The following is a 22,701-nucleotide window of genomic DNA, read 5'->3' as shown; positions in this document are numbered from 1 at the left end:
TCTTCCTCTTCCTCTTCCTCTTCCTCTTCCTCTTCCTCTTCCTCTTCCTCTTCCTCTTCCTCTTCCTCTTCCTCTTCTTCTTCTTCTTCCTCTTCTTCTTCTTCTTCTTCTTCTTCTTAAGACTCTAATTAGTGCTGATGATATATATATATACCCCAACCAACCAACCAACCATCCATCCAATTTAATTTCCATCATGACAATCAACCAACCAACCAACCACTTGCCATTCATTCTCCAATTCAGTCGTGATTTTTGAGATTGAAAAAAAAAATTTAAATTCAAATCGCAGCAAGTGGGGTTGGGGGCCGGACAAGTGATGAAAATGATCCAGGCAGGGGGGGGGGTAAGAGATGATGAGGTGTGTGTTTGTGTGTGTGTATATATATGTATATGTATATGTATATAAAGCATTTATGTGTGTGTATATGCATGTCTAACTGCCTATCTATCGATCAATCAATCAATCTATCAATCAATCAATCTATCAATCAATCAATCTATCAATCAATCAATCAATCAAACGTTCAATCCTCCGTGTATATTCAATCGGAGTGTAGAATGTAGCCACAGGGCGCTCTATGCTTAGAAACGGACGGGGGGCGAAAATTGCTCTTTCCTTGAAGCAAACACAAGAAAACACCATGCCAATGCCATGCTATACCATGCTATACCAAGTTAACTTAAGCCAAGCCATGCATCAACACCTATCTATATTACCAAGCTCCACCACGCTCATGTGCATATATACATGTACTATACAGACGTCTACAACTCGTCGGGTGTCCGAAACGCCCAGCCCCTCTCCGGCACACTGAGCCCAAGCCACCAGGCATACAGACGCCTCAACTCCCACAGCCCGATCGCGTACAGCTTGCGGGGCAGATTCCACCATTGACGCATCACGTACCAGTACGTGCGCCAGACCAGGTATGCCTCGGCGTACAGCATCTCCGTGAATGTCTCGTCCGGGTCGTATAGTCTGGGTTTCGGCCGCCATTCCTCGTCGTCGTCGTATACTTTTGCCTTCTTCTTCTTGTTTTGGATGGGCGGAACGTCGTCGTTGATGGGGTGAGGGAGCTGTGAGGGCTCGGCGTCTGGGGTCTGGGCCAGCCCGTCACGCTCTTCGATCATGTGGCGGAAGGATTTGATTGCTTTGAGCGAGTGTGATAGGCGGTCGAGGGTATTCACCAGGGCGACGAGCTCTGTGCGACGCAGCGGCGGATCGTTTTCGCTGTTGGACTCGTCGAACTCGAAAAGTACTTTGAGCGCCGCGCCATAGCCTGCGGTTTGCACTTTACCCCATAGGCGGCACTTGTCACAGCCGACGCAGTCCATAATCCGCGAGACGTTGCGGAAGCGGTTACGGAAGTCCTCTTTGAGATCGATGACCGATGGATCAGCGAACATTGTTGTTTCATCGAAGATCTCAGCAGCTGAGGGCACATTGGCGGCAAGATTGAGGACGAGGTTTTTGGTCTTGGAATCTTGTGTTGGATCGGCTGAGCAGAAAGAGTAGTTTTGAATGTGTTGGCGGACCTTGCCTACAGCACGGAGAACCAGTGCATAGTTGAAGTAGAGATTCGAGACTCGATCGGGATGACTATGAAGGCGAGACTCGTAACATGCCAAGTTCGGACCCCATTCTCCAGTCGTTTGGTTTAGGTAGTCATGGCATAGGTGTGTGGATATAGAAGCGTGCATTCCAGAGATGACGCGATGGAAGACACGCTTCTCGAGACAAGTGTCGTCAAATTCTATAGGGTCAACACGAGCCGATCCAGAGCCGTGGGCGATAGCGGATTGGATACCTTGCTTGACTCCCTGTTCCTTGAGGGCCTGACGCAGATCCTGTGCGGCGAAGCCGCCAAGCGAAGAACCAGAAGAACCGGGGGTCTGAACAACTACCTCTGGACTGCCTTTTGAAAAGCAATTTTCCCTGTAGATGGCCTCCCAAACCTGCTGCGCGCCAGGGCCAGCATATCCGGTGAATCGCTCTGGATTGTCGACAAGACTGACATAATCGCCCTTTGCATCTGCTCGTTCATCCTCTGGTATGCAGTAGTCTCTGTCATCGCACTCATCATCCGACTCAACTACGCAACTCTCTTCTACGTTTTCTCCAAGATGCCCATGCAGCGGTTTCTCATTCAACACTTCTCTGACTTTCTTTCCAGGATGCTTTGCCCGTGGTCCTTCAAGTTTACCCAGCTCTTGCGCTCTCCAGACAAGGGGTATATCTTCTTCATTGTCCAACGTGTTCACCGCACAAGCAATGTTGCCACACATGCCATTCTCATCATCCCAGAACGGACATTTTTTGTTGAACAGGTTCAATCGGTAGTGTGAGAAGAAGTCGGTGTCCTGGGTGATCTTCGTGACAAACGGACTCAGAGCTTCGTTGAGGCCGTCGAGGGTGGAATAAGAGGCACAAGCATCGGAGACAATGGCGCCCGGCTCGAACTGCACGGAAACAAGTTTAGAGGGGGTATCTACGAGAACAGACGGCTGGGAATGACAGTCACTGGAATTGGCATTGCTTACATCGCAGACATTCGGAGGCGCATTCTTGCTCTTTGTCGGTTCTCGTGCGTTGAGTTGCGGCGACGCTGTGTGCGACGTACCCAGCAGCGAGAAGACGGCCAGGTAGAAGAGTTGTTCCGCTTTCCTCATATTACGAGGGCTCGAGTGTGCACGGAACGTTCTATGTGAGCTATGCGGATCCGAAAGTCAGCGAGTGTGTCAAGCGCATCCCAGAGGTGCAGAAGGTTGGTGAGCAGTACCGGGGGACGGACAGCAGGACACAGCACTTACAGATTGGCGATATATAGCGCAAATACTCTGTTGAACACAGATGTCACAGTATCTTCTGGTGTAAAGGGTCCTGAGGCGAAGAGGCCAGGTGTTGAAGTGCTAAGACTTTCCTGAGCCGGGGTGAACCTGGTAGGCGGAAGGTCTTAAGGTGGAAGGAGCGGCTTAGTCCTAGACTTGATCTCATTGACTAGTCGAGTATAGCATAGAAGAGAGCGCAGGTATGCAAAGGGATTGCTGAACCACAGACAGGAATTATGTTCATCGAGAAACGAGCGTAAAATGCAAATGCAGTCCTCACTTTGTCCGGTCGAAGCAGCGTGTCCTTTGTCGGTTCGGATGGCGCACGTGGCGCTCCACTGCCGTGACGTGGTGGCTCAGGGCCTCAGGCTCGCTAATCTATCTTTAGCTGCACCCTGACGGTAGCCTTAAATTTCAGACATCAAACTCCTCCACGTCCATTAGCAAAAGACTTGTGGTAGACATCATGGTCAGTTACTTTTGCACATTAGGTTACTTTTGCACATTAGGTTACTCAGAACGGCTCAGACACTCGAACACCCACTTTGACGTCTCGGAGAAACGAATCACCAGTATCATCACCGCAATAAAGACAGTAGCAAGCCTACAAGGACCAGCAACAAGCAACAAACCATAAAACCGGCTTCAGGCAGTCAAATTTACTCGCAGAAGTTTACGAAGGACAATTAGAGGTTTATATCGGTTCATGCTTAGTATCCCCTTTTTCTGCACGTGTTCAGTCGGTCACCATCCACCTAACACAGCACCTTGCACGTTCTACCATTGTCCTTGCATGACTCCTACACTGAGAGCTACGTAGAGTAATTAGGGCTAAACTCCTATCATGGGCAGTCATCGTTTGTACGGAGTTTTTGTTTACTCTGTACGTGGTTCATCTTTACTCTATACCTGAATTGGTGATGATGGGTATGACATGACCGTATCATCAACACAGCAACCCAAATCACCCAATCCACAGATCTCAACACGGTCTCCCACTCTATCAGACCTAGACCTGGAGCATCTAGTATCCATTCAAATCAGCATAAGCATAGCCCGCGACCTTGCTAGATTCAAGCACGGTCGTGCTTCCTTTCTATAGACCACTGGCATGGTGATACATGATCGGCTGAATCTGTAAAGATGTTTGTGCATACTTGACATCTTCGTTTCGCAAATTTCGTGATATACCTGACTATATCGAATTTGAAGTTACTGTACCCGTACCCATCTCCATAGCTTCCCAAATCTCCCAAACGCCCTATTCAACCGTCGACCCCGGGCCCCGTTGGCTATCCATGAGTCTTGCTGATCGGCGCTATATCAAGTCAAGTTTCCTATCCGCGGTCTTGCTACCGGTTGGCTAGTCCCCACGTCTTTTCCACAGGCCAGACAGAGCCAGACAAAGCCAGACAGAACCAAACCATAAAACAAAACACATCACACGCCCACCTATTAAATACATTCCAACAAAGGATCCAAAATACAAACCATAACCCCTATCCCAGTCACTCAAACATCACATGCTCGACTGAAAGTAAACCGGCAAGGACGGAACATCCACATTCCCTCCGTATTATCCCATGCCCATGTGATTCGCGGCTGTGCAGACACAGGACGATTCATAGCACCATCCATAGCACCATCCACCCCCTTGCATGTCCATGCGAGTGTCAGACAAACAGACACCCATCAAACCCAGGCCAGCACACCGACGCCCATACACACAAAGAACCCCCAAAAATAGACCCGACATCGGGCATTAGAAGTAACACGGACAGACTCGCGACGTACCACAACACAAGCAAGGGGGAAGCAACTCAACGCACGACAATCCCACGTCTGAAATAAACCTTACATTGGGAAACCTGCGTTGGGGGGGTGTTGGGGGGGAGTGTGTAACGGACTACTCGGCCGCCAGCACGCGCTGTGGAACCCCCTTCTCCATTCAAACCTGTACTGCATGTATGCATGAAAGAGAGGCTATGCAAAGGGCGATATCTCAATGTTTTTTGAGCGTAGGAGAGAAGGAATGCATCTGGAACGGACTTGCGTTGCCCGACGGAGTAATTATATCGAGCATCGAGGACGCCCTGCTTTTTAGGCTGAGGGCGGACACGCCTCCCCCTGGTGTACAACGAAGTCTGACACTCAGCTGGATAGATTGATTGATACGTGGATGTTGCCGGTCATGTTCATGATGATGATGATGATGATGATGATGATGATGATGATGATGATGATGCTACTGCTGCTATGCAAGTTCCGGTGAGAGGCGTGTTAGGTGGGTATAGTGTCGTGGTATTGGGATGAGATTATTCATTGCTCAGGGGGGTAGGGGGGGGGGGGGGGGGGGGTGTAGGATTTGTGAGATGAAGACTGTGAGAGTTCAAGCGCCCATAAGCAGGCGGGCTACCTGAAGTCAGGCGGCATACGGCAGATGGATGTGGTGGAGCGGAAGGCAGTAGAAAAGGAGCCATGATAGTTAGCCATGGCGTTTGTTTCCGTACATGGATCAAGCTTGACAGTCAGGAAACTCTGTTGTGGCGGGCTTAGATGTGTGTGTGTGTGCGTGTGTGTGTGTGGACATACCATCGCAGCGCTGTCGTCTAAAGAGACGCCGAGACAAGGTAAATTAAGTTTGACGAGCAAATTCGTATTCGACGCCAGGTTCACGCACTCTTGACGGCTTTCAAGTCTCGAAACGTTATGTCTACGAGTCACGTACTGTCGTTATGCGAAGCACTATCGTTAGTACACACCCAATGCTCGAATCTCACTCTGGGTACTTGCTCTCTAGGCTTCAAAGTCCACAGTGAACGTCGTGATCGCCTGAAAGAACTACTGAGGCATCGTACGTCGCACAGAGAAGCCGCTCCACAGCCTGTTGCAGCAGAGTAAGTAAGCGCAGGCTGACTTCTCCCGATAGTTCGCCGAGAGATTCCCTTTTGACTGAATATGGTATTATTGCCCCACGCGAGCAATTCCTGCTTTGATGATCTTGATAGCACGTTTGCATCGAATAACGAGCCGCTTGTGGTGGCGAGAGACGTGGGATGAATAGATCGATCGACAAGCTCAGCCCTCGTTTTACGCAGGACACGAGTTGATTTGGTCGAGCGGCACTCTTGGATATTCTGCTCGCCAGAATGATAACCAGAGGCCAGGGGATCTAGAAACATCAATGTTCTGTTGTTCGGTGTAAAAGCAGGCGAGGCGAGTGGTTGGACATTCCACTGTACTAGTCAGAGCAATGTAGCTAGCTGAATTAGAGCTTGATATGCTTTAGCCAAACTTAGTTCGTGCAACGCTGGTATATCGACGTATCTGCAGCGTCCAAATTTCCCATTCGAGCCGAGAACAAAGACTGGGTCGTCTCCACATTGCTCTGGTGGCTGATGCGAAGTCCAATTCGAGACCTTGGGGGCCTCCCGCGGCATGCGCACAAAAGCCCCCAGTCATACCTGCTCGCTACGACCCCAGGTTTCGATGACATGAGAAGGCCTTGTGGGACGGACGAGGATGCTGTCCACCGAATCAGACTGTCCCTATAAGAGCCCGGCAGCTCCACACTCGATAACATCCTACGCGATAGTCAGTAGTAATGTGTAAGGCTGGCCCCTCTCGCCCCCTCGGCCGAGAACGAGCAAAAGAGACCGAAGTAAGCCATCAGCTTCCACAATATTAATGGGACGGCATTGAGTCCGTGGCTGGAGACTCGTGCCTAGTAAGATGATAATCAAGCGTGTCGAGCTGATTGCGTGCATGGAAACGGGATGCGACGTCTGCATGAATATGCGCGTCAGCATGTAAAGAAGTCATTAAGCTGCAGCACCGGAGCCCCACTAGGATGGTCAAAGATCGAAATGTGGGGTAATAGCGCGACGGGACGAGCGAGTAACAGCACAAGGTGCAGATCTCTCTAGCCGATTGGTAATAGCATGCAATGCTATACCATAACATACCGTCGTAACGGTGATGGTGTTGATCAACGAGACCAAATGGCGATGGTGCTGGCGTAGAGAGTGTGGCAGCGTACGGATCCACATGCCGACGTCCCCATCAGACTTGATGACACGAAGACGGGATTGTGAAGCCCGACATCCAGGAGCCGCGATCGGTACCTTGGCCTAGGTAGTGATGTAACATGTAGTACGATGCAGATGTTGATGAAGTAGTTGTAGCAGTGGCGTGAGGAGCGCGACCAAGCCCTATGCCGATGTGGAAGCAAGCGAGAGGAGACAGAATTGGTACGATCCCATGGAACTACCCTTGTCCATGAGCGTTCCACCAGCCTTCTTATACCGTTACCAGAAGCCGACGTGGGGGGTTTTGTCCATGAGTGACTCCATTTACATATACTGTTTACTGCATGGTTGCGCGTCCATCCATCCCTCCACGCCTCCACGCGCCGGTACCTTGCAAAAAGCAGGAAGAAAGATTTACGGGCGGAGGATAGAATGACCGCCTTCTGTTCAGGTACCCGGCATCCGGCACCGGCGCCCGGCAGCAAAGACCGAAGATGAGCAGAGTCAATGCCATCTTTCCCACTCCGCCGGGTCGCACAAGCCACAAAGACTGGCTATATCTTGCATCGCGCCTGGGTTGCCTCATGGAATGGACCAGGTGAGTAGCTAGTAGCCGTGCATCGAACGGGGTCACGAGCAACGATGCATGTTCCACGACACCCTGCACGAGGAGTCTTCCTGCGGCGTTGGGACAACGGCAACGTGGACATTACGACTCGCGCTCACTCGGACGACCAAGCATTCAGATCCGTCGGCAAGATGGTCGAATGTAAAATTCGAAAACTTGGACATGGAGTGCTCAGTGATCAGCGAAGAGTGTGGTGGTAATAGTGGTGGTGGTGGTGGTGGTGGTGGTGGTGGTGGTGATGGTCATCGTGTTTCAGGGAGTGTCATGTCCAGATTCCGTACTAGAGTCAACTTAAGCGGGCGGTAAATTAGTGTGAGTGAGTGCGCAGCTGTCATCCTCGACACAGCACAAGTCAGTCTAGGGTGTTCCGCCACCTCCTGGGGTACCTAGCTGACTTTACCTAGCTAAGGGGGTGGCTGTCGGGGGAAGGACAAGGTAGATGTATGTGGAGCGTGGGGGTTCAGTATAGTCCCAGTCCCCCTATCGCGTCAAGTGTATTTCCATGCCCATCCGAACATTGCCCAAATGGCCTCGGCCTCGGTCTCGACGACGCCAGGGAGCATTTCCATGACTGTACCGGACGCCGCGTGATGCGATCAAAGCCTTCTGTGCACATTTCTCCAGCTGCCACGTCGAGCGCTTGCGTAGGAGCTGGCTGTGATTGACGACCATGCGGCGAGAGCCTGTTGATGCGTGAGGACTGAAGACGAAGACTAGGCGCAGGAGCTGGAGCAGGCGTCGTCATTGGCACCACGATAGAATGAACTGCAGAGGCGTACGGTGCGGTGTGTAAGAGGTAAGTAGCATCACCCGACATTGCTGATCCTGGATAGCTGTGCCTCTTCTGTCAATTGGTAGGCTTGGTGTAAGCGCCATGGAGCTGAGCTTGGAGAGAGTACGAGGAGTCAGGACTGGAGACTCGAGGCTTCCGGAGGTCAAGGATGCTTCTGTTTTCGACTTTCGAGTCGTTAGACTCTTGAGCCCCAGATAGAAAGCTAGGGATATTAGATCGAGGATATGCTGGAGACACAGACGCAAGACCACAGACGCAGACGCAGACGCAAGACCCACCCCCACGCTACAAACGACGAACCATCTTTTGCATCCGTTATAGTGGTGCTGTCCAGTAGTGTCGAGCATATTGTTATTGATGGAGGGCTCCGACGCAAGATCATGCTGCCCGGGCGGATTGATATGCTGGGTGCTAGACTGCTAGTGGGCTGTTTGACTGCATTTGGCTGTGCCCGTGGGCTGACCTCCCCCTCCCCCCAAAAGCCCCGGCTTTTAGCCTATCGTAGCCTTTTGTTGCGCCTACTCAACTCTCTCCATGATCGTCACCAGCCCGCTTGGCCCTCGGATCTAGCGAACAAAGGAGCAGTTCTCAGAGGCGAACCCGGAGGCCTCTATTGGGAAGTTCTTTACAGGTTTCTTCCCCCCCCTTCCCCTTGTCCCCCTGTGCCTGGTTCCCCAGTTCTTTGCCGCATCAATTCATGCCGTACTTACTTGTGTGATATTATCATGTTACCTGTTAGTAGCAATTGGCAAACTGCCCCAGTCCTTCTGTCACTGTTGCGTCGCTCGATTGCTCGTTGTCTATTGGCCGTCAGCTCCGTGCGCGCCACTTGTTCCTGAATCATGCCAGGCCCCCGCACCCTCGTGGTCACCGCCTCTTGGGCTAATTTTGTACCACAAAACATTCCTATTCGGATTTCACTGCCCGTGTGGCCCTGTCCTTGTCGTCCCCCAAAACCGTTTTGTTGCCTCTGGATCGTGTAATGTACCAAACATCCTGTTGCATTGCTCCAGTCCGGCTCACTCGCCGCCTTGTTCAGGTCTCCCTCGCTCGTTCTTGTCTTCCCACTCACAGAGCGTTACCTCATGTCAGCTGAACCCCCACACAGCCCCGTCCTGGACTGCTGGCCATCCTCCGCGCCATGAATCGTGAAATATATATATATATAAGCCTTGGACGCTCCTACCGTAAGCTTGCCATCCTCGTTATCGTGACTTGTTTTGACGCTTGATTTGTTAATTGTCTCCAAGCTTTGGCTGTCTCACTTCCACCTGCCATTACCTCCCTACACATTCCACTATCGCCACTTCCGCTATAAATAATGTCACCTCACCATGACGCTCCCTCTCCAACTGGAAGCTTCACTTCACCCTCACCTGCTGTCCAAGCCATCTACAATATGTCTCGATACAACGACTCCTTCGAATCCGGCTCCGTCGATTCCATGGGCATCCGTAGAGTCTTGACTCCCGGTGTCTACGTGCCCACTCCAGCTTTCTTCGATCCCATCACGGATCAGTTGGACCTGGAGACCACGGCTAGCCATGCTGTGCGGTTGGCCAAAGCTGGTGTCGCCGGCATTACCACTCAGGGTAGCAACGGGGAAGCTGTCCATCTGTCACACCGAGAACGAGATCTCGTGACAAAGGCCACACGCAAGGCGCTTGATGACGCCGGATTCAGCGACATGCCTGTCATCGTCGGCTGTGGCGCGCAATCGACCAGAGAAGTCATCGAATTGTGCCACGAAGCATCCCAGGCTGGTGGAGATTACGCGTTGGTATTGCCACCTTCATACTACCAAGGCCTCTTTGCCAAAGACACTGTCACCACTTTTTTCAAGGATGTTGCAGATGCATCACCAATCCCAATAATCATCTATAACTATCCCGGTGCTGTCTCTGGCATGGACCTCAACTCCGACATCATTATCGAGCTTGCTCAGCATGACAACATCACGGGCGTCAAGCTGACGTGCGGTAACACCGGAAAGCTGAACAGGGTCGCCGCCGCGACCCGCGCTGCTACTGTTGCAGAGCCAGGATCAGGCTTCATGTGTATGGGCGGGTCTGCTGATTTCACTCTCCAGACACTCATTGGCGGGGGTTCTGGCATTATCGCAGGTCTCGCCAACATCGCACCGAAAGCTTGCATCAAGCTTGGTGAGCTGTTTGAAGCAGGCAAACTCAAGGAGGCCCGCAAGATGCAGGCAGTGGTTGCTCGAGGTGATTGGGTTGCTATTCAAGGCGGTGTTATTGGGACCAAAGCTGCTCTGATGTCGCACTTCAACTACGGCGGCCATGGACGGAAGCCGCTACCTCGCCCATCAAAGGAAGAAAGTCGCAAGTGGCACGAAGCTTTCGACGAGCTGGTTAAGCTCGAGAAGTCTCTGTGATTTGACGATCAATGCTCCGGGACGAAATGGGATAATGAAGGAGTGTCATGTCTAGTCCGAAATTGGTGTTACTGGGTATGAGCATCAGAAGGCGTTACGCGAGACGTCGGTGAGGATGCATTCAAAACGGCGTTCTGTTGGGGATAGCGAATCTTGTTGTCAAGGGCAGGAAAAACATTCTTAGACTATTCCTGCGATACCATTAGACACCGAAAGCTCAACAGCTTACATGTATATATACCTAATTCTTTACGAGATTCTTCGATGACATCCCGACCTGCATGTGTTAAACATACACCATGGGATGTGCTATTGGAAATGCGTGCTTAAACAACCCCATATAACATGACGCAGTGTGTTTGGCTACCAGAGGGTGATAGCAGCGCGCCACTGGCGCTACCTGAGATGTCGATAATGATGCAGCCTCAGCCTTATCGCGTCGTGTATCTTATGCATGCATCAAACCTGATCCACGTGTTTCTCTGCAGGCATTATCTTGTAGAGTTACAGCCAGTCAGAGTTACACTTGGGCAATGCGAGACTTGGCGGCTTGCTGTAGCGTGGGATGACTGACGACGCCGACCATGACGATCCGAAACGGTCAAATGGGGCTAGGTCCTAATCTCTCTCACTGGACAGGAGTGTGGTACATCCATGCTAATCATCGCTGATAGAGCTGTTGGCTCTTAATGTTGCATTCGTTATCAGGAACGAAATGCGGACATGGCTTACATGAGCCCCTAGACGGAGAGTCCAGTGTTGGTATGCCTTAAAGTGATCGGACTGATCCAAAGTCGGCGTCATATAGCCCCTCGAGTACTTGGGTTGTACTTATTTTGTGTTTTGAAAACGCCACGGCAATTAAAGATAAGAGATGTCAGGATAGACATGCCTGCCACGCGGGAGGATAACTCAAACTCCGTAATAACATATTGTTCGCTTCGTTATCCAGACAAGGAGGGCCACTAGCAACGAGCACAAGATACGGGACGGAAAGGTATTGACAGAAAGCAAAATGAGTGTGCGGCAAGTCGAGATAGATCTTAAGCGAGAAGTTTCCAAGCCGAAAACAGAAGGGGAAGCAAGCCCAGTTGCCGCTGCCAAATGGGCTGCATCGTTTCGGAGTGCTATCAGCAGACTTCGTGGGCATACCGATAACAATTGGATCTACAGGCGCATTACTGTTACACATGCCACTACCACTGCTCTATTTATCTGTAGGCATTTCTCCAGATGACGTAGCGGTAGCTGATGGTAGGTCAAAGTAAAGGCCTGAGCTCTGTCAAAAGTTCAAAAGGGATTGTTGCATTATGAGAGGATCACCAAGTCCTTCACTCTTGCTGGAAGAAATGAGACTCTGCGTCTGCCCACAGGAGGTGCACTTCGTTGACGGATAATTGCTAGACGCCGTGCATCATCGTCACACTTCAGGCCACAGTCTGTTATCCGGCATCAGTTCGCTCGGCATAGGACATTCTCTCACTGTAAAGTGAAGGCTCGAATCTACTAATCTTGTGGCTCAAGCAGCTGCGAATTTGACGTGCTAGTTCCATTTGTTATCATGAGTCCAAAGTTCGGACCAGGAGGAATGGGCTTACAAACTTCCTGACGCCTGCGGCGATCGCAAGCAAAGCACTCCGCGGCGCTACCATGCCCCAACAGTATTTCTATTGCATCGTGTCTGCTCATTGAACCAGCGTAGAGGTCTAGATCTTCATTAGTGAGTTTACTTATGTACTTTGCTGACATCATCTCGGGCAGCACAGAGTTGAGGCATTTTTTCGACCATTAGCGGCGAGGACACGTTGGTCAGATAGACTTCTCTTGACCAACTCACTTTGTAGTATGTATACACTAACTCATACAATGCCGTTGATGGACTCTCGTTTCGTTACAGCTGCTTCATTGGTCTTACCGGACCGGATGGATGTGGAAACTATCAACTGTTTACTACATACACCCTTGGAACCGCAATATTCCTCAAATCTATATACTAGCGGAGCAATCTCTATCACAATCGAATTGACCATGAGATGAATGATAGAGTTTGCGTGCACAATACTGGAGATCGTGACGCGAGGTGCGTCGTCGTCGGTGGACCGGCACGACCACTGTCAAAGGCATTTTGTCCCTAATTAGTTGGCCGAAGAACCGGGCGGTTCAGGTGGCTTCCAAGGTTGTCGTGACTCCCCTGTGCCTTACCGCCGCGGAACCCATTTATCAAAACACCTTGAAGTGTGTCTGATGGCTTAAACAGTGCAGCAGTGTCTCAGCTTGAGGTTTGGCTTTTTGATGTTCGAACGATATCATTGCAGATGGTAGTTGCTATAAAACGCTTGTGGTGTTGGGACGAGAGACTTAATGAGTCTGCTTGCCGGCCTTGGCACTTTCTTCCCCGATGTCTTTCTCCTTAGCTCAGGTTCTATATTTAAATATACGGTAATAATACCTGAAATGTGTACTTATAAGTATACGTATGAGTGCGATCGCAGGTATTAGCCTCGTTCAGCTTTTGAACGGCCTAAAATAGCACCTCTTGTTTGTCAACTTACGTTCTACTATAATAAGTCTCTATCTATGGCATAGAACATGTACTTAGGATTCTATCTATGTCGTAGGAGAAGAGCAAATCAAATCGCGCGCTCGAAAGAGTCTAGCGCCAGATCCACGCAGCGGCCCCGGGCGCGGCTGGGGGCAAGTCAACGAATTTCATGTCTCAGACCACCAGTTGATGCTATATAATATGTACATAGTACACCTGCCAATCTGTTATTGAGTGTCATCCAAAGCTACGGCCCTGGCGGCAACTGATTGTTGAATAACACTACTACAAGCATCAGGCATCCCACAGATAGTGTTGCATGTATATATACATACATATATACTACGGCCAATCTTCCAATTCCTGCTCCAATGTTAGTCATCTTATGGACGTCGGCCCTACGTGAAGCTAATCTTGAATACGAAACTGCGGAGAACGTTTCATAATAGGAGGATATGACATGCGCGCATATGTTCAATCCTACATCACGTGTTACAGGAGACCTGCATTGCAACCCTTGAAGGGTGCCATTACAGATGTCGCAACAACATGGAGTCTTCCTGATTCATCGTCTTAACTTCGGCTGTAAAGATCCCATGACTGGATCAACGGCTTGGCCGCCTGGGCACAGTAAAGCAAGAAGTGGAGATCGCCGGACTTGCGATGTCGCCATACCTAGGAATGCCCCCGACATTGCATATTAAAGATGGGGGCTATCTGTCACCCAAACACGTTCACGGACTGAGGCATAATTATACCTGATTCAATCATTCTGGAAGACCTCCACATACAGCGATAGAACAGTTTGCTTGGCACGTTAGTGACGTCTCGCTGTTTCGTAGCACTAAAGCTAGTGGCAGCATATGAGACTTCCATCACCATTCGTTGGGTGAACAGGCTTCTGAGTAATCCATGCGAGCTATGAGCGTTTTGCTGCAGCCATGCCAGGTATCTTTCATGCTACTCTCTAGAAGCCTTCCTCGCGCGCTTTGGTATGGCGTGACACGGACATGATGCAAGTTTATCCAAATCGCTCGCCATCTGCATTTCTGGGCGTTCCACCATCAAGAGTAGTTCAAAATGCATGCATACGAGACCTTTGATCTGCATGTAGTATGTTATCGTCTCATTCCCTTAACACGGCGTTTGATTCTTCTCTGGTGCATTTTTTCAAGCACTAATTTTCCTGGTCCTTCCCTGAAATTTTGACGATTCTCATGGCTATCTGGAGAAAGCCTGTTACTTGGTTGAGATCGAACAGCGATGTAGACCTCAGCGAGGTTCGCGGGGCGAATGAACAGGTTGGAGACCACATCTTCGTGGACGGCGTCGAAATTTTCCAGGATAAGACCGGAGCCCCTGTTGAACAGGCCAGTCCGCTTGGGTATCATGTCGGATGGGTTGGCATTATATGTTTGAATATAAGTCAAATGATTGGGACTGGTATCTTCAGTACTCGTAAGTTCATATGGAAGAAATACATCCACGGCATGGGCCACTGACCTGGAAACAGCTGGCTCTATTCTTGCCGGGCTCGGATCTGTTGGCTTGAGTCTCTTATATTGGGTTATTGGAGGCATCATTTCAGCGGGTATGTTCTTGACGAGCCTAAACATATTGAGATTGCCATTAATTCATGACGGACGGATAGCGGCATTGTCGATATATCTCGAATACACAGCCCTATTCCCAAACCGTAGTGGGGCATTGGTATGTTTCCTACCTTTTACTCTTTCCTCGCTGACCGGCTGTAGGTTGTGTATCTGGAACAAGCATTTCCAAAGCCGCGCTTTCTCTTCCCTGCAACCTTCGCATTCTTTACCGTTGCTTTCTCCTTTTCAAGTAGCAACGCAATCGGTAAGGACCGGATTTGACTGTCATAAACGATCTTCAGAACTAATGCTCTTTCAACCTAGTTCTCGCAAGATATATCTATCGTGCCGCCGGTCATACAGCAACTGAATGGGAGAACAAAGGGCTCGCACTGGCATCATATTCTGTCCTAGCCTTCCTCTGTCTAATCTCCACAAAATGGTCAATGAGAATCATGAACTTGATTTCGATCGTCAAGCTTATCATACTGCTTTTCGTGGTCATTACAGGGTTTGTGGTTTTGGGAGGAGGCACACGGGTCAAAGATCCATATGCGAACTTTCGAAATGCTTTCGAAGGAACAACCTCGAACGGCAACGCGGTTGCAACTTCATTAGTGAAGATCAATTTTGCTTATTCGGGATATGCTAATGCATTCAACGTAGTTTCGGAAATCAAGGTATGTTGTCATGCTCGTTGACCTACCCTACAGTGCTAATGTCAATAAGAACCCGATGAGGAGCCTCAAGATACATACCCCAATATCCCTTCTTATCGTAGTCGTACTCTATGTTCTTGCAAACGTCGCATACTTTGCCGCAGTACCGAAAGAAGTCATCCGCGATTCTGGAGAGCTTACAGCAGCCTTGTTCTTCGAAGCAGTATTCGGAAAGGCCGGACGCGTGCTACCTGCTCTGGTCGCCATCAGTGCAGCTGGTAATATCATGGCTGTTATAATTGGCACTACTAGACAGATTCGAGAAGTTGCACGGCAAGGACTTATTCCGTGGCCTGGTGTCTGGGTATCTACAAAGCCGTTCGGGACTCCACTTGCTCCAATCCTTCTCAAATGGACCACGACCTCGATAGTTATTCTGGCACTTCCTTTTGGCGATGCATTCAATTTCTTGGTTGATCTCAGATCATATCCTGATTCTATCTTCTTGGCGCTGATGTTTATCGGTATCTACATCATCCGCTATCGACGCAAGCAACAGGGTCTCCCCAAAGCTCAATTTGAAGCTTGGCATGTGGCGATCACGCTCTCGATTGCCGTGTGCGTCTTCGTCTTGATCATGCCGTGGTATCCCCCGAAAGGTGGTTCTAAGGGTGGTGACGTTTCGTTCTGGTATGCGACGTACTGTGTCGTTGGCCTTTGCCTCATGGTCGGTTGTGGTGTGTACTATTTCTTCTGGTTGGAATTACTGCCTAGGCTTCGCGACTACTCCATCAGGACGGAGACATTTGTTATGGAAGGCGACGGATCTGTCACAGCCCGATTGTTGAAGATACCAAACCATGCCCTTGCCGAATATGACAGGACACACGACGCCTCTGGAAACTTGCTGGCGGAGGAAGCTTCTGATGTGACTGCGACCACTACGGCGAATCTGCGTATGAAAAAACGGATTCATGTTAAGGACTCAAGAGCAACGTCGGCTGCTGTTGAATACGTACAGCCAAAGGTATAGGAACAAGAGAGGGTTAGCCTAGCAGCTGTTGCATAATTCGAGAGTAGCATTGTAGACAAGAGAACTAATGAATGTACGAGGTTGACACCTTTATCGGCAAGTTAGGAAGTTCATCAGTCGCTCTGGTTCAGACTTACATGGTCGTCCCTTGTGTCGTAAAATGTCCCATGTGTCCGTGACATAAAAAAAGACCTACAAGATGCTTTGAACCATTGCTCGTTCGAAGCGTGAACTCATGAGTTATGGAATGTTGCTATGTGATCTCAAGGTTGTGATATGTTTAGGCAAGGTTTCTGTGTGCCTTCGCACCCTTGTCGCTATTGACGACCAGATGACGCGGGTTCATTAAGTTCAGCTCCGAGATGAAAGACCTCGATCTAGCATAGCACACGAACTGTTGGCAGGTTCTTATCCACGCGTCTACACACGAGGAGTCCAGCTCACTACACCGGAAGAAGCTTAATTAACACGGCTGAGCCATTTTGTACGGCCGTGACGGGCTAGTATTCCCCCGCGACACCCAGCCCCCAACTCTTACCCCGTAACATCAACACAATAGACCGCGTCATGAGCACTGCCTAGATGGAACAGGCTGGCAATAAGCTATTTATGTGTACCGTCACTGGAATAGGCGCAACGTAGACGACTGCTTACACCAGTCCCGACACGCTCAAATGGTATTTGATTCGCGGAAACAGGAAGCCTAGGGCCTCAATTGGAAAGGCGCAGTCAAGCCATGAGATGCGGATGTAAAGCTAGTGATGGGCATCCCAAAGACGGATTCCTCGACAGCATGTACATCTACGTCGATGCCCCCGTCTGGCGCTCAATCTTATAACACCCACATCTATTCGACCAGCCACGACCAGCAGACTTCCTTCTCAAACTCTACTTGAACCTACTCAGCTCTACCGCTTCTCACTACAAGCATGGGCTACGACGAAGGAAAAGAAGTTGCCGCTCCTAGCGAACCCGAGCTCTACACTCCAGACCGGACGTCCCCGGAAGCATATACACCAGCAACAACATCCCGCATCGCATACTCCGCCGACGACTACGCCGATTCCGAATCCCAATATGTCCCAACACCACTACACGCAACTTCTGCGCATACCATGTCACCCACCTCGTCCGAAGCCACCGCCGCACCCGGCGCTCCACGCCGCACAAAGTTCGCTCTGATGACCCTGCACATGCACGACCGCCTCCGCCTGCTCGACTTCCCCCCGGGCGAAACCTCGTTGGTGCGTGACACGATCCTGTATCACTGGCCGCCCGGCCTGAACGTGCAGCGCATGCACGAAGGGAGTATGGAGTTTGGTCTCCACGGTACACCGTGGATTGCGCCGGGGAAGAACAGCATCACGGTGCGACGCATGATGCGTGCTGTGCTAGCGGCATTGTATGATCGCGGCTGGATCCTCGACACGGCCGTCAATGTCGGAAGACAACCGCAAGACAAGGACAGCTTGATCTTCGCTTACCGACCGCAGGCCGCGCGTGTGGAGTGGATGAGTGTCGCGTTTAGCTGTAATGATCGCGTGCGCATTATTGATGGGCCGAGTGACTTTGTGAAAGGGGTGACGTATGCGATGAGTGTGTTGGGGTTGCGGAGTCAGGGGCTGTACAAGGAGGATGCGAGAGTTTATGAGTTGAGATTCAAGGGGCTGCCGTGGCTGGCGGTTGGTCTGGACCAGGGCGTGATGGCACAAACGATTCTGCTGCGGTTGATGTCAGAGTTGAATGTAGGAGGTTGGTCGGTATACGCTTCGATCAATCAAAAACAAGGCGCGAATGGGTTTGCGAAGTCCGATACGGTGAGTGAAGTGATTCTTTGCCCGACATCTTTGCTAAAGTTTGCAGTGGCATTGCAGCAGGCCCATTGGCTGGGTCACGAACCCTCCAGCGTACCAAGTGTAGCATTAGATGGTGATAACAATACCATATCGTATAAATGCCCAGAAGATTTTCATTGTGAACGATGGTGTTCTGGGAGAAAATATGCCTGAGAAAAGATATTAGAGGTCGAGCAAAGCTACCTTGTCATTAGATGCATAATAGCGAAGCCAGTGTATCAATGGATTGAGGCAGCTCTTTAGTAGAGAGAAACTTTCCTAATTATATCGATATGGAAGTACAACAAGGCAGCCAGCGCACGGATGTGGCGTATAGGCTGGCCAGGTAGGTTAGGAGAGGGTCCAAGGCCAAGCCAGTGGTATGATGGAATGCAAACTATATATAGCACATTAATGGCTTGTTGTCTGCTTTTTCAGCCGATTTATTTGCACGCACTTCAACGGCTGTCGCCCTCGCAAAGTCCCACCCGCATCTCCACATTAGTGTGCGGTCCCCACATCACTGGCAGTCATTGATATCTAGGGCTGAAAAGCCACGCGGGCAAATAGAACCAATGAGGATCTCGTTCTTGTCGCCTCGGTCAACGCAGAGCCCGATATGCCGAAATGCAGCAATCAATCCATTACGCCGTTGCGGGCTTTGCGGTGTATGTCATGGGAATCAGAACGTCGATCGCCAACCAGGCGCCGATGTGTTATAGCATTCTGTATGACGGTTTAGATCGGATTTTTTTCTACACATCTGCCATGGCATATTTGGACTCTCATACTTGACAAACACGACTCGGCTTGATCTTCTGCTTTACCGCCACCCGGTCAGCGGTTCTACTAACTTTTCCGACATGGTCCACACCGAGGACGACCACTCGCAAAATGCCGATTCGGTGAAGAGAGTTGAAGATGGAACGCAGAGCACTTCAAGTGCTGCTGGCACTCCAGAACCTCCGCTCCAGCAAAGCCATCAAGACGATGGAGGCATGGTAAAAGAGCGGATAGGCATGACTCAGGCGAAGAATGAGGCCGATACTGTTGCAACCAACGACGACGAGGAGCCACAGAGAAGTAAGGGGACGACAGCTATAATCATGCTGGCACTGGGCGTACGCTGATTCTTCGCGAAAACGAAGCAACTACAGACTGACAGTTTTTTTTTTTCAGATCGCAGTGTTCCTTGCTGCCATAGACGTCACCATTATCACAACCGCCTTGCCCTCGATATCCGAGCATTTCGGCTCCACGGCTGGCTATACCTGGATCGGCTCTGCATACCTCCTAGGCAATGCTGCCTCGACTCCGTTGTGGGGCAAGTTCTCGGACATTTGGGGCCGGAAACCTGTTCTACTGATCGCCAACGTTGTTTTCTTCATAGGATCGCTGCTTGCCGGGGTTGCGGTCAACATTGGCATGCTCATTGTTGCTCGCGCCATCCAAGGCGTTGGCGGAGGTGGATTGGTAATCCTGGTAAACATCTGCATTGGGGATCTCTTCAGCATGCGCAAGCGCAGTGCGTATTACGGAATCATCGGAGGCGTCTGGGCCATTGCCTCTGCCTTGGGTCCGATCATGGGAGGTGCTTTCTCGCAATTCGTAACCTGGAGATGGTGTTTCTACATCAATCTCCCACTGGACGGAATCGCATTCGTTATCATCTTCTTCTTTCTGGACCTACACAACCCCAGAACTCCGCTCTGGGAAGGCATCAAAGCCATCGACTGGCTCGGAGCGCTCCTCATCACCGGCGGGACCGTAATGTTCCTCCTCGGACTCGAATTCGGAGGCATCACCCACCCATGGAAATCAGCCACGGTCCTCTGCCTGATCGTCTTCGGCGCATTCACCATCTTCATCTTCTTCCTAAACGAATGGAAGCTCGCCAAGTACCCCATAATCCCGCTCCGCATCTTCCAACACCGCTCCAACCTCGCCGCCCTGGGCGTCTGCTTCTGCCACGGCGCAAACTTCGTCGCCGCCTCCTACTTCCTCCCCCTCTACTTCCAGGTCGTCCTCGGCGCAACCCCAATCCTCTCCGGCGTCTACTACCTCCCCACCGTCCTCGCCCTCTCATTCGCCTCCGCCGGCGTAGGCGTCCTGATCCGGAAAACGGGCCTCTACCTCCCGCCCATCTGGGCCGGCATGGCGCTCATGACCCTCGGCACCGGCCTCTTCATCGACCTGACCCCAACCTCCTCATGGGCCAAAATCATCCTCTACCAGGCCGTCGCCGGCATCGGCGTCGGACCAAACTTCCAGAGCCCCCTGATCGCACTACAGTCAGGCATCTCACCGCGTGACATTGCCAGTGCAACGGCGACGTTCGGCTTCACGCGCAATCTTGGCACCGCGATCTCTGTCGTCATTGGCACTGTCGTCTTCCAGAATGTCATGGAGTCGCATACGGCCGAACTTACCGCGGCTGTGGGTGGTCGGACTGCCGCGCAGCTCAGCGGCGCCAACGCTGTTGCCAATGTTGGGGTGGCAAATGCACTGCCAGAGGTACAGCGTGATGTCGTCCGTACGGCGTTTGCGGCTAGTCTGAGTAAGATGTGGATTATGTACACAGTGATTGCATTTGTTGGGCTGGTTTCAGGCTTGTTCATCAGGAAGAACCAATTGAGAAGGGAGCATAAGGAGTTGAAGCAGGGACTGGAGGGTGAAGTCGAGAGGAAGAAGGAGGCGGATGAAGCGAGAAGGATACGTAAGGAGGAGACGAAGAGGCAGTCGGGAAAATTGGATGGGATAGCAGAAAAGGTGTAGTCCTAAGAGGCTTACCCACATATCTTCGAAGTCAAAAAGTAGCCTACTGGTGTTGAAATTTCAATATGAAAACTCATGAATCTCCGTCTTGGGCCACTGGCTTACATCAAGTCGTCATATATCCATTTCAATCGTACGGGTATCTATATCCATGAAAATCTAGCCGAAATCCCCTGTTCCGCACTATACCGCGTCACATACATACTATACCCACATAGCTACTCAGTTGTCCCAGATGTTTTGACTGGTCAAAAATAGTTGCCAAACTTGACGTTACTGAGGTCATGAATATCCTAATGTTTCGACTCTGCTATATGATGGCTGTAGTCCCACTCTTACTCCTTCCTCGTGGATTTTCCCTGGCTGCAATCGAGACGCTAGTAAATATCGTCGGGCGCATTTGCATGCTGACATATTTAGGTGTGGACCACAGCGAAAGCAGGCCACTGGGGAGCCGTAACTTTGACTATGTGTGTTAACGTTGACGAATGATTTCTAGTACAGCCCTGTATCAGTTTCCGGGGAGATGCTGTTGAACAAGAAGAGCGCCTGCGCACCTGTCAGGAATTCCTCGCTTCAGGACATGTTAGTCAGCAAAATTCCTGAACCAAAACATCAGGTAACCTTACAAGCTCAACGTAATATATCCATCGCGGTCCTCGTCGTACTTCTTGAACACATCCGTCATGCGCTTCAAGCTAATGCATGCCTGTACAAACAGATCGAATCCAATGGCATTCTCCCCACGACGGTCGTAGGTGCGGAACAGCAAGGAGACGAATTGTGGCGACAAACGGTAGCCAAACGCGACCAACGCGTCGCTAAATTCATTGTATGAGATGTTGCCTGAGTGGTCAAGGTCGAAACGATCGAACAACCCGCGCCAGGCGTTCAGGAAGCCCCATAGCCCACAAAACTCTTCGAAGCTGATCGACCCTGATCTGTCTGTATCAAACATTCGAATCATCATCTTGACTGTGTGAGAATCAAAAGCAGACCAGTCACCATTAACAAGTGCAGCACGGAGCTCTTGCTCATCTAGTTGACCGCTTCCTGCGAACTGTCAGCCATGGGGTTCTGTTTGACGGAGTACCGTTGGAACGAGCTGAGCACATACGATCTTTGTCGACAGCCCCGAACAGCCTCCACAGCGCTTCCCTATCATTTCCATCTTTCGGTGGAGCAGGTGTCGCTGGAGGCCTAGCAGGGGGCCGGTTGTGCTGTTGCGGCGGCGGACCACGCCCATAGTTGGAGGGCGGAGGCGGACTTCCTATATTATGGCTGTGATACGGATCTCTGTAAGGGTCTTGGTGAGGATGAGGTCTAGAGTCATATCTCCCCGAAAAATGTTGGTCAAGGTGACCCCCACCTGCACTGTTATATGTCTGTTGTGAAGGAAGCCTATACCGGTCGTCGTGGCGCATGTTGTTGGGTGTCGGTGGGGGAGGCTTGTTGTAATCTGGCCGCGCAGAGGTCGTACGCGGCGGAGGACGAGATGACGACGAAGGGGTTTGGGAGAGCATTTGAGCTGCCTAAATAGCCTGGTGTAAGCTTACAAACTACAGGAATGCCCGAAGATAGGACCGGAT

The 22,701-nt window shown here is 50.8% G+C and overlaps 9 protein-coding genes across 9 annotated transcripts in view; 5 read left to right on the top strand and 4 right to left on the bottom strand.

Moving 5' to 3' along the window:
- Positions 1–314, top strand: part of EJ05DRAFT_479723 (uncharacterized protein) — a 608-nt gene extending 294 nt beyond the window's left edge. The window contains exon 2 of the mRNA XM_033744729.1: positions 14–314. Coding sequence (XP_033596640.1) covers positions 14–120 — 107 coding nt within the window. The 3' untranslated portion in view covers positions 121–314. The remainder of the gene's footprint in view (positions 1–13) is intronic.
- Positions 315–678: 364 nt separating this feature from the next.
- On the bottom strand, positions 679–2,887 carry EJ05DRAFT_151891 (endoplasmic oxidoreductin). Its single transcript, XM_033739332.1, has 3 exons — positions 2,815–2,887; positions 2,545–2,713; positions 679–2,463 (listed from the first exon to the last, which is right to left on the bottom strand). The coding sequence occupies exons 2-3, from the start codon at positions 2,671–2,673 to the stop codon at positions 769–771; spliced, it is 1,824 nt and encodes a 607-aa protein (XP_033596639.1). The 5' UTR covers positions 2,674–2,713; positions 2,815–2,887; the 3' UTR covers positions 679–768.
- Positions 2,888–5,257: 2,370 nt separating this feature from the next.
- Positions 5,258–6,418, bottom strand: EJ05DRAFT_151861 (uncharacterized protein). The gene is made up of 3 exons (XM_033739331.1): positions 6,117–6,418; positions 5,425–6,068; positions 5,258–5,370 (listed from the first exon to the last, which is right to left on the bottom strand). Exons 1-2 carry the CDS (start codon positions 6,270–6,272, stop codon positions 5,553–5,555), a joined length of 672 nt encoding a protein of 223 aa, XP_033596638.1. The 5' UTR covers positions 6,273–6,418; the 3' UTR covers positions 5,258–5,370; positions 5,425–5,552.
- Positions 6,419–7,968: 1,550 nt separating this feature from the next.
- EJ05DRAFT_504288 (uncharacterized protein) lies at positions 7,969–8,628 on the bottom strand (the record flags this gene model as incomplete). Its single annotated transcript, XM_033747545.1, has 2 exons — positions 7,969–8,171; positions 8,268–8,628. 2 exons carry the CDS (start codon positions 8,626–8,628, stop codon positions 7,969–7,971), a joined length of 564 nt encoding a protein of 187 aa, XP_033596637.1.
- A 733-nt stretch (positions 8,629–9,361) lies between these two features.
- EJ05DRAFT_151795 (aldolase) lies at positions 9,362–10,848 on the top strand. The gene has a single exon (XM_033739330.1). It carries the CDS (start codon positions 9,603–9,605, stop codon positions 10,674–10,676), a length of 1,074 nt encoding a protein of 357 aa, XP_033596636.1. The 5' UTR covers positions 9,362–9,602; the 3' UTR covers positions 10,677–10,848.
- Positions 10,849–14,435: 3,587 nt separating this feature from the next.
- Positions 14,436–16,502, top strand: EJ05DRAFT_504286 (LAT family L-amino acid transporter; the record flags this gene model as incomplete). The annotated part of the gene is made up of 5 exons (XM_033747544.1): positions 14,436–14,676; positions 14,732–14,928; positions 14,973–15,075; positions 15,135–15,490; positions 15,540–16,502. 5 exons carry the CDS (start codon positions 14,436–14,438, stop codon positions 16,500–16,502), a joined length of 1,860 nt encoding a protein of 619 aa, XP_033596635.1.
- Positions 16,503–16,967: 465 nt separating this feature from the next.
- Positions 16,968–18,542, top strand: EJ05DRAFT_151586 (uncharacterized protein). The gene is made up of 2 exons (XM_033739329.1): positions 16,968–18,319; positions 18,366–18,542. The coding sequence occupies exons 1-2, from the start codon at positions 17,432–17,434 to the stop codon at positions 18,420–18,422; spliced, it is 945 nt and encodes a 314-aa protein (XP_033596634.1). The 5' UTR covers positions 16,968–17,431; the 3' UTR covers positions 18,423–18,542.
- Positions 18,543–18,807: 265 nt separating this feature from the next.
- EJ05DRAFT_469283 (MFS general substrate transporter) lies at positions 18,808–21,112 on the top strand (the record flags this gene model as incomplete). The annotated part of the gene is made up of 2 exons (XM_033742902.1): positions 18,808–19,458; positions 19,517–21,112. Exons 1-2 carry the CDS (start codon positions 19,201–19,203, stop codon positions 21,110–21,112), a joined length of 1,854 nt encoding a protein of 617 aa, XP_033596633.1. The 5' UTR covers positions 18,808–19,200.
- A 631-nt stretch (positions 21,113–21,743) lies between these two features.
- EJ05DRAFT_430439 (EF-hand) lies at positions 21,744–22,296 on the bottom strand (the record flags this gene model as incomplete). Its single annotated transcript, XM_033741550.1, has 2 exons — positions 21,744–22,165; positions 22,230–22,296. Coding segments are annotated over 2 exons (489 nt in total), but the record flags the coding sequence as incomplete, so codon positions are not given.
- Positions 22,297–22,701: the final 405 nt, after the last annotated feature.

This window comes from Pseudovirgaria hyperparasitica (genome assembly GCF_010093815.1).
Source record: "Pseudovirgaria hyperparasitica strain CBS 121739 unplaced genomic scaffold EJ05scaffold_17, whole genome shotgun sequence".
Lineage (NCBI taxonomy): Eukaryota > Fungi > Ascomycota > Dothideomycetes > Acrospermales > Acrospermaceae > Pseudovirgaria > Pseudovirgaria hyperparasitica.
The sequence above is the reverse complement of the archived record's forward strand: the minus strand, read 5'-3'. Positions and strand labels throughout refer to the sequence as shown.

What these genes read in the sequence shown, in the direction of transcription:
- EJ05DRAFT_151891 (XM_033739332.1), bottom strand. Translation starts at nt 2,673, where the DNA reads ATGAGGAAAGCGGAACAACTCTTCTACCTGGCCGTCTTCTCGCTGCTG. An exon ending in CGCCTCCGAATGTCTGCGAT is followed by an intron (nt 2,464 to 2,544) that starts GTAAGCAATGCC and finishes GTTTCCGTGCAG; the next exon opens with TTCGAGCCGGGCGCCATTGT.
- EJ05DRAFT_151861 (XM_033739331.1), bottom strand. Translation starts at nt 6,272, where the DNA reads ATGCCGCGGGAGGCCCCCAAGGTCTCGAATTGGACTTCGCATCAGCCA. An exon ending in ACGAACTAAGTTTGGCTAAA is followed by an intron (nt 6,069 to 6,116) that starts GCATATCAAGCT and finishes TGACTAGTACAG; the next exon opens with TGGAATGTCCAACCACTCGC.
- EJ05DRAFT_151795 (XM_033739330.1), top strand. Translation starts at nt 9,603, where the DNA reads ATGTCACCTCACCATGACGCTCCCTCTCCAACTGGAAGCTTCACTTCA.
- EJ05DRAFT_151586 (XM_033739329.1), top strand. Translation starts at nt 17,432, where the DNA reads ATGGGCTACGACGAAGGAAAAGAAGTTGCCGCTCCTAGCGAACCCGAG. An exon ending in GGTTTGCGAAGTCCGATACG is followed by an intron (nt 18,320 to 18,365) that starts GTGAGTGAAGTG and finishes TAAAGTTTGCAG; the next exon opens with TGGCATTGCAGCAGGCCCAT.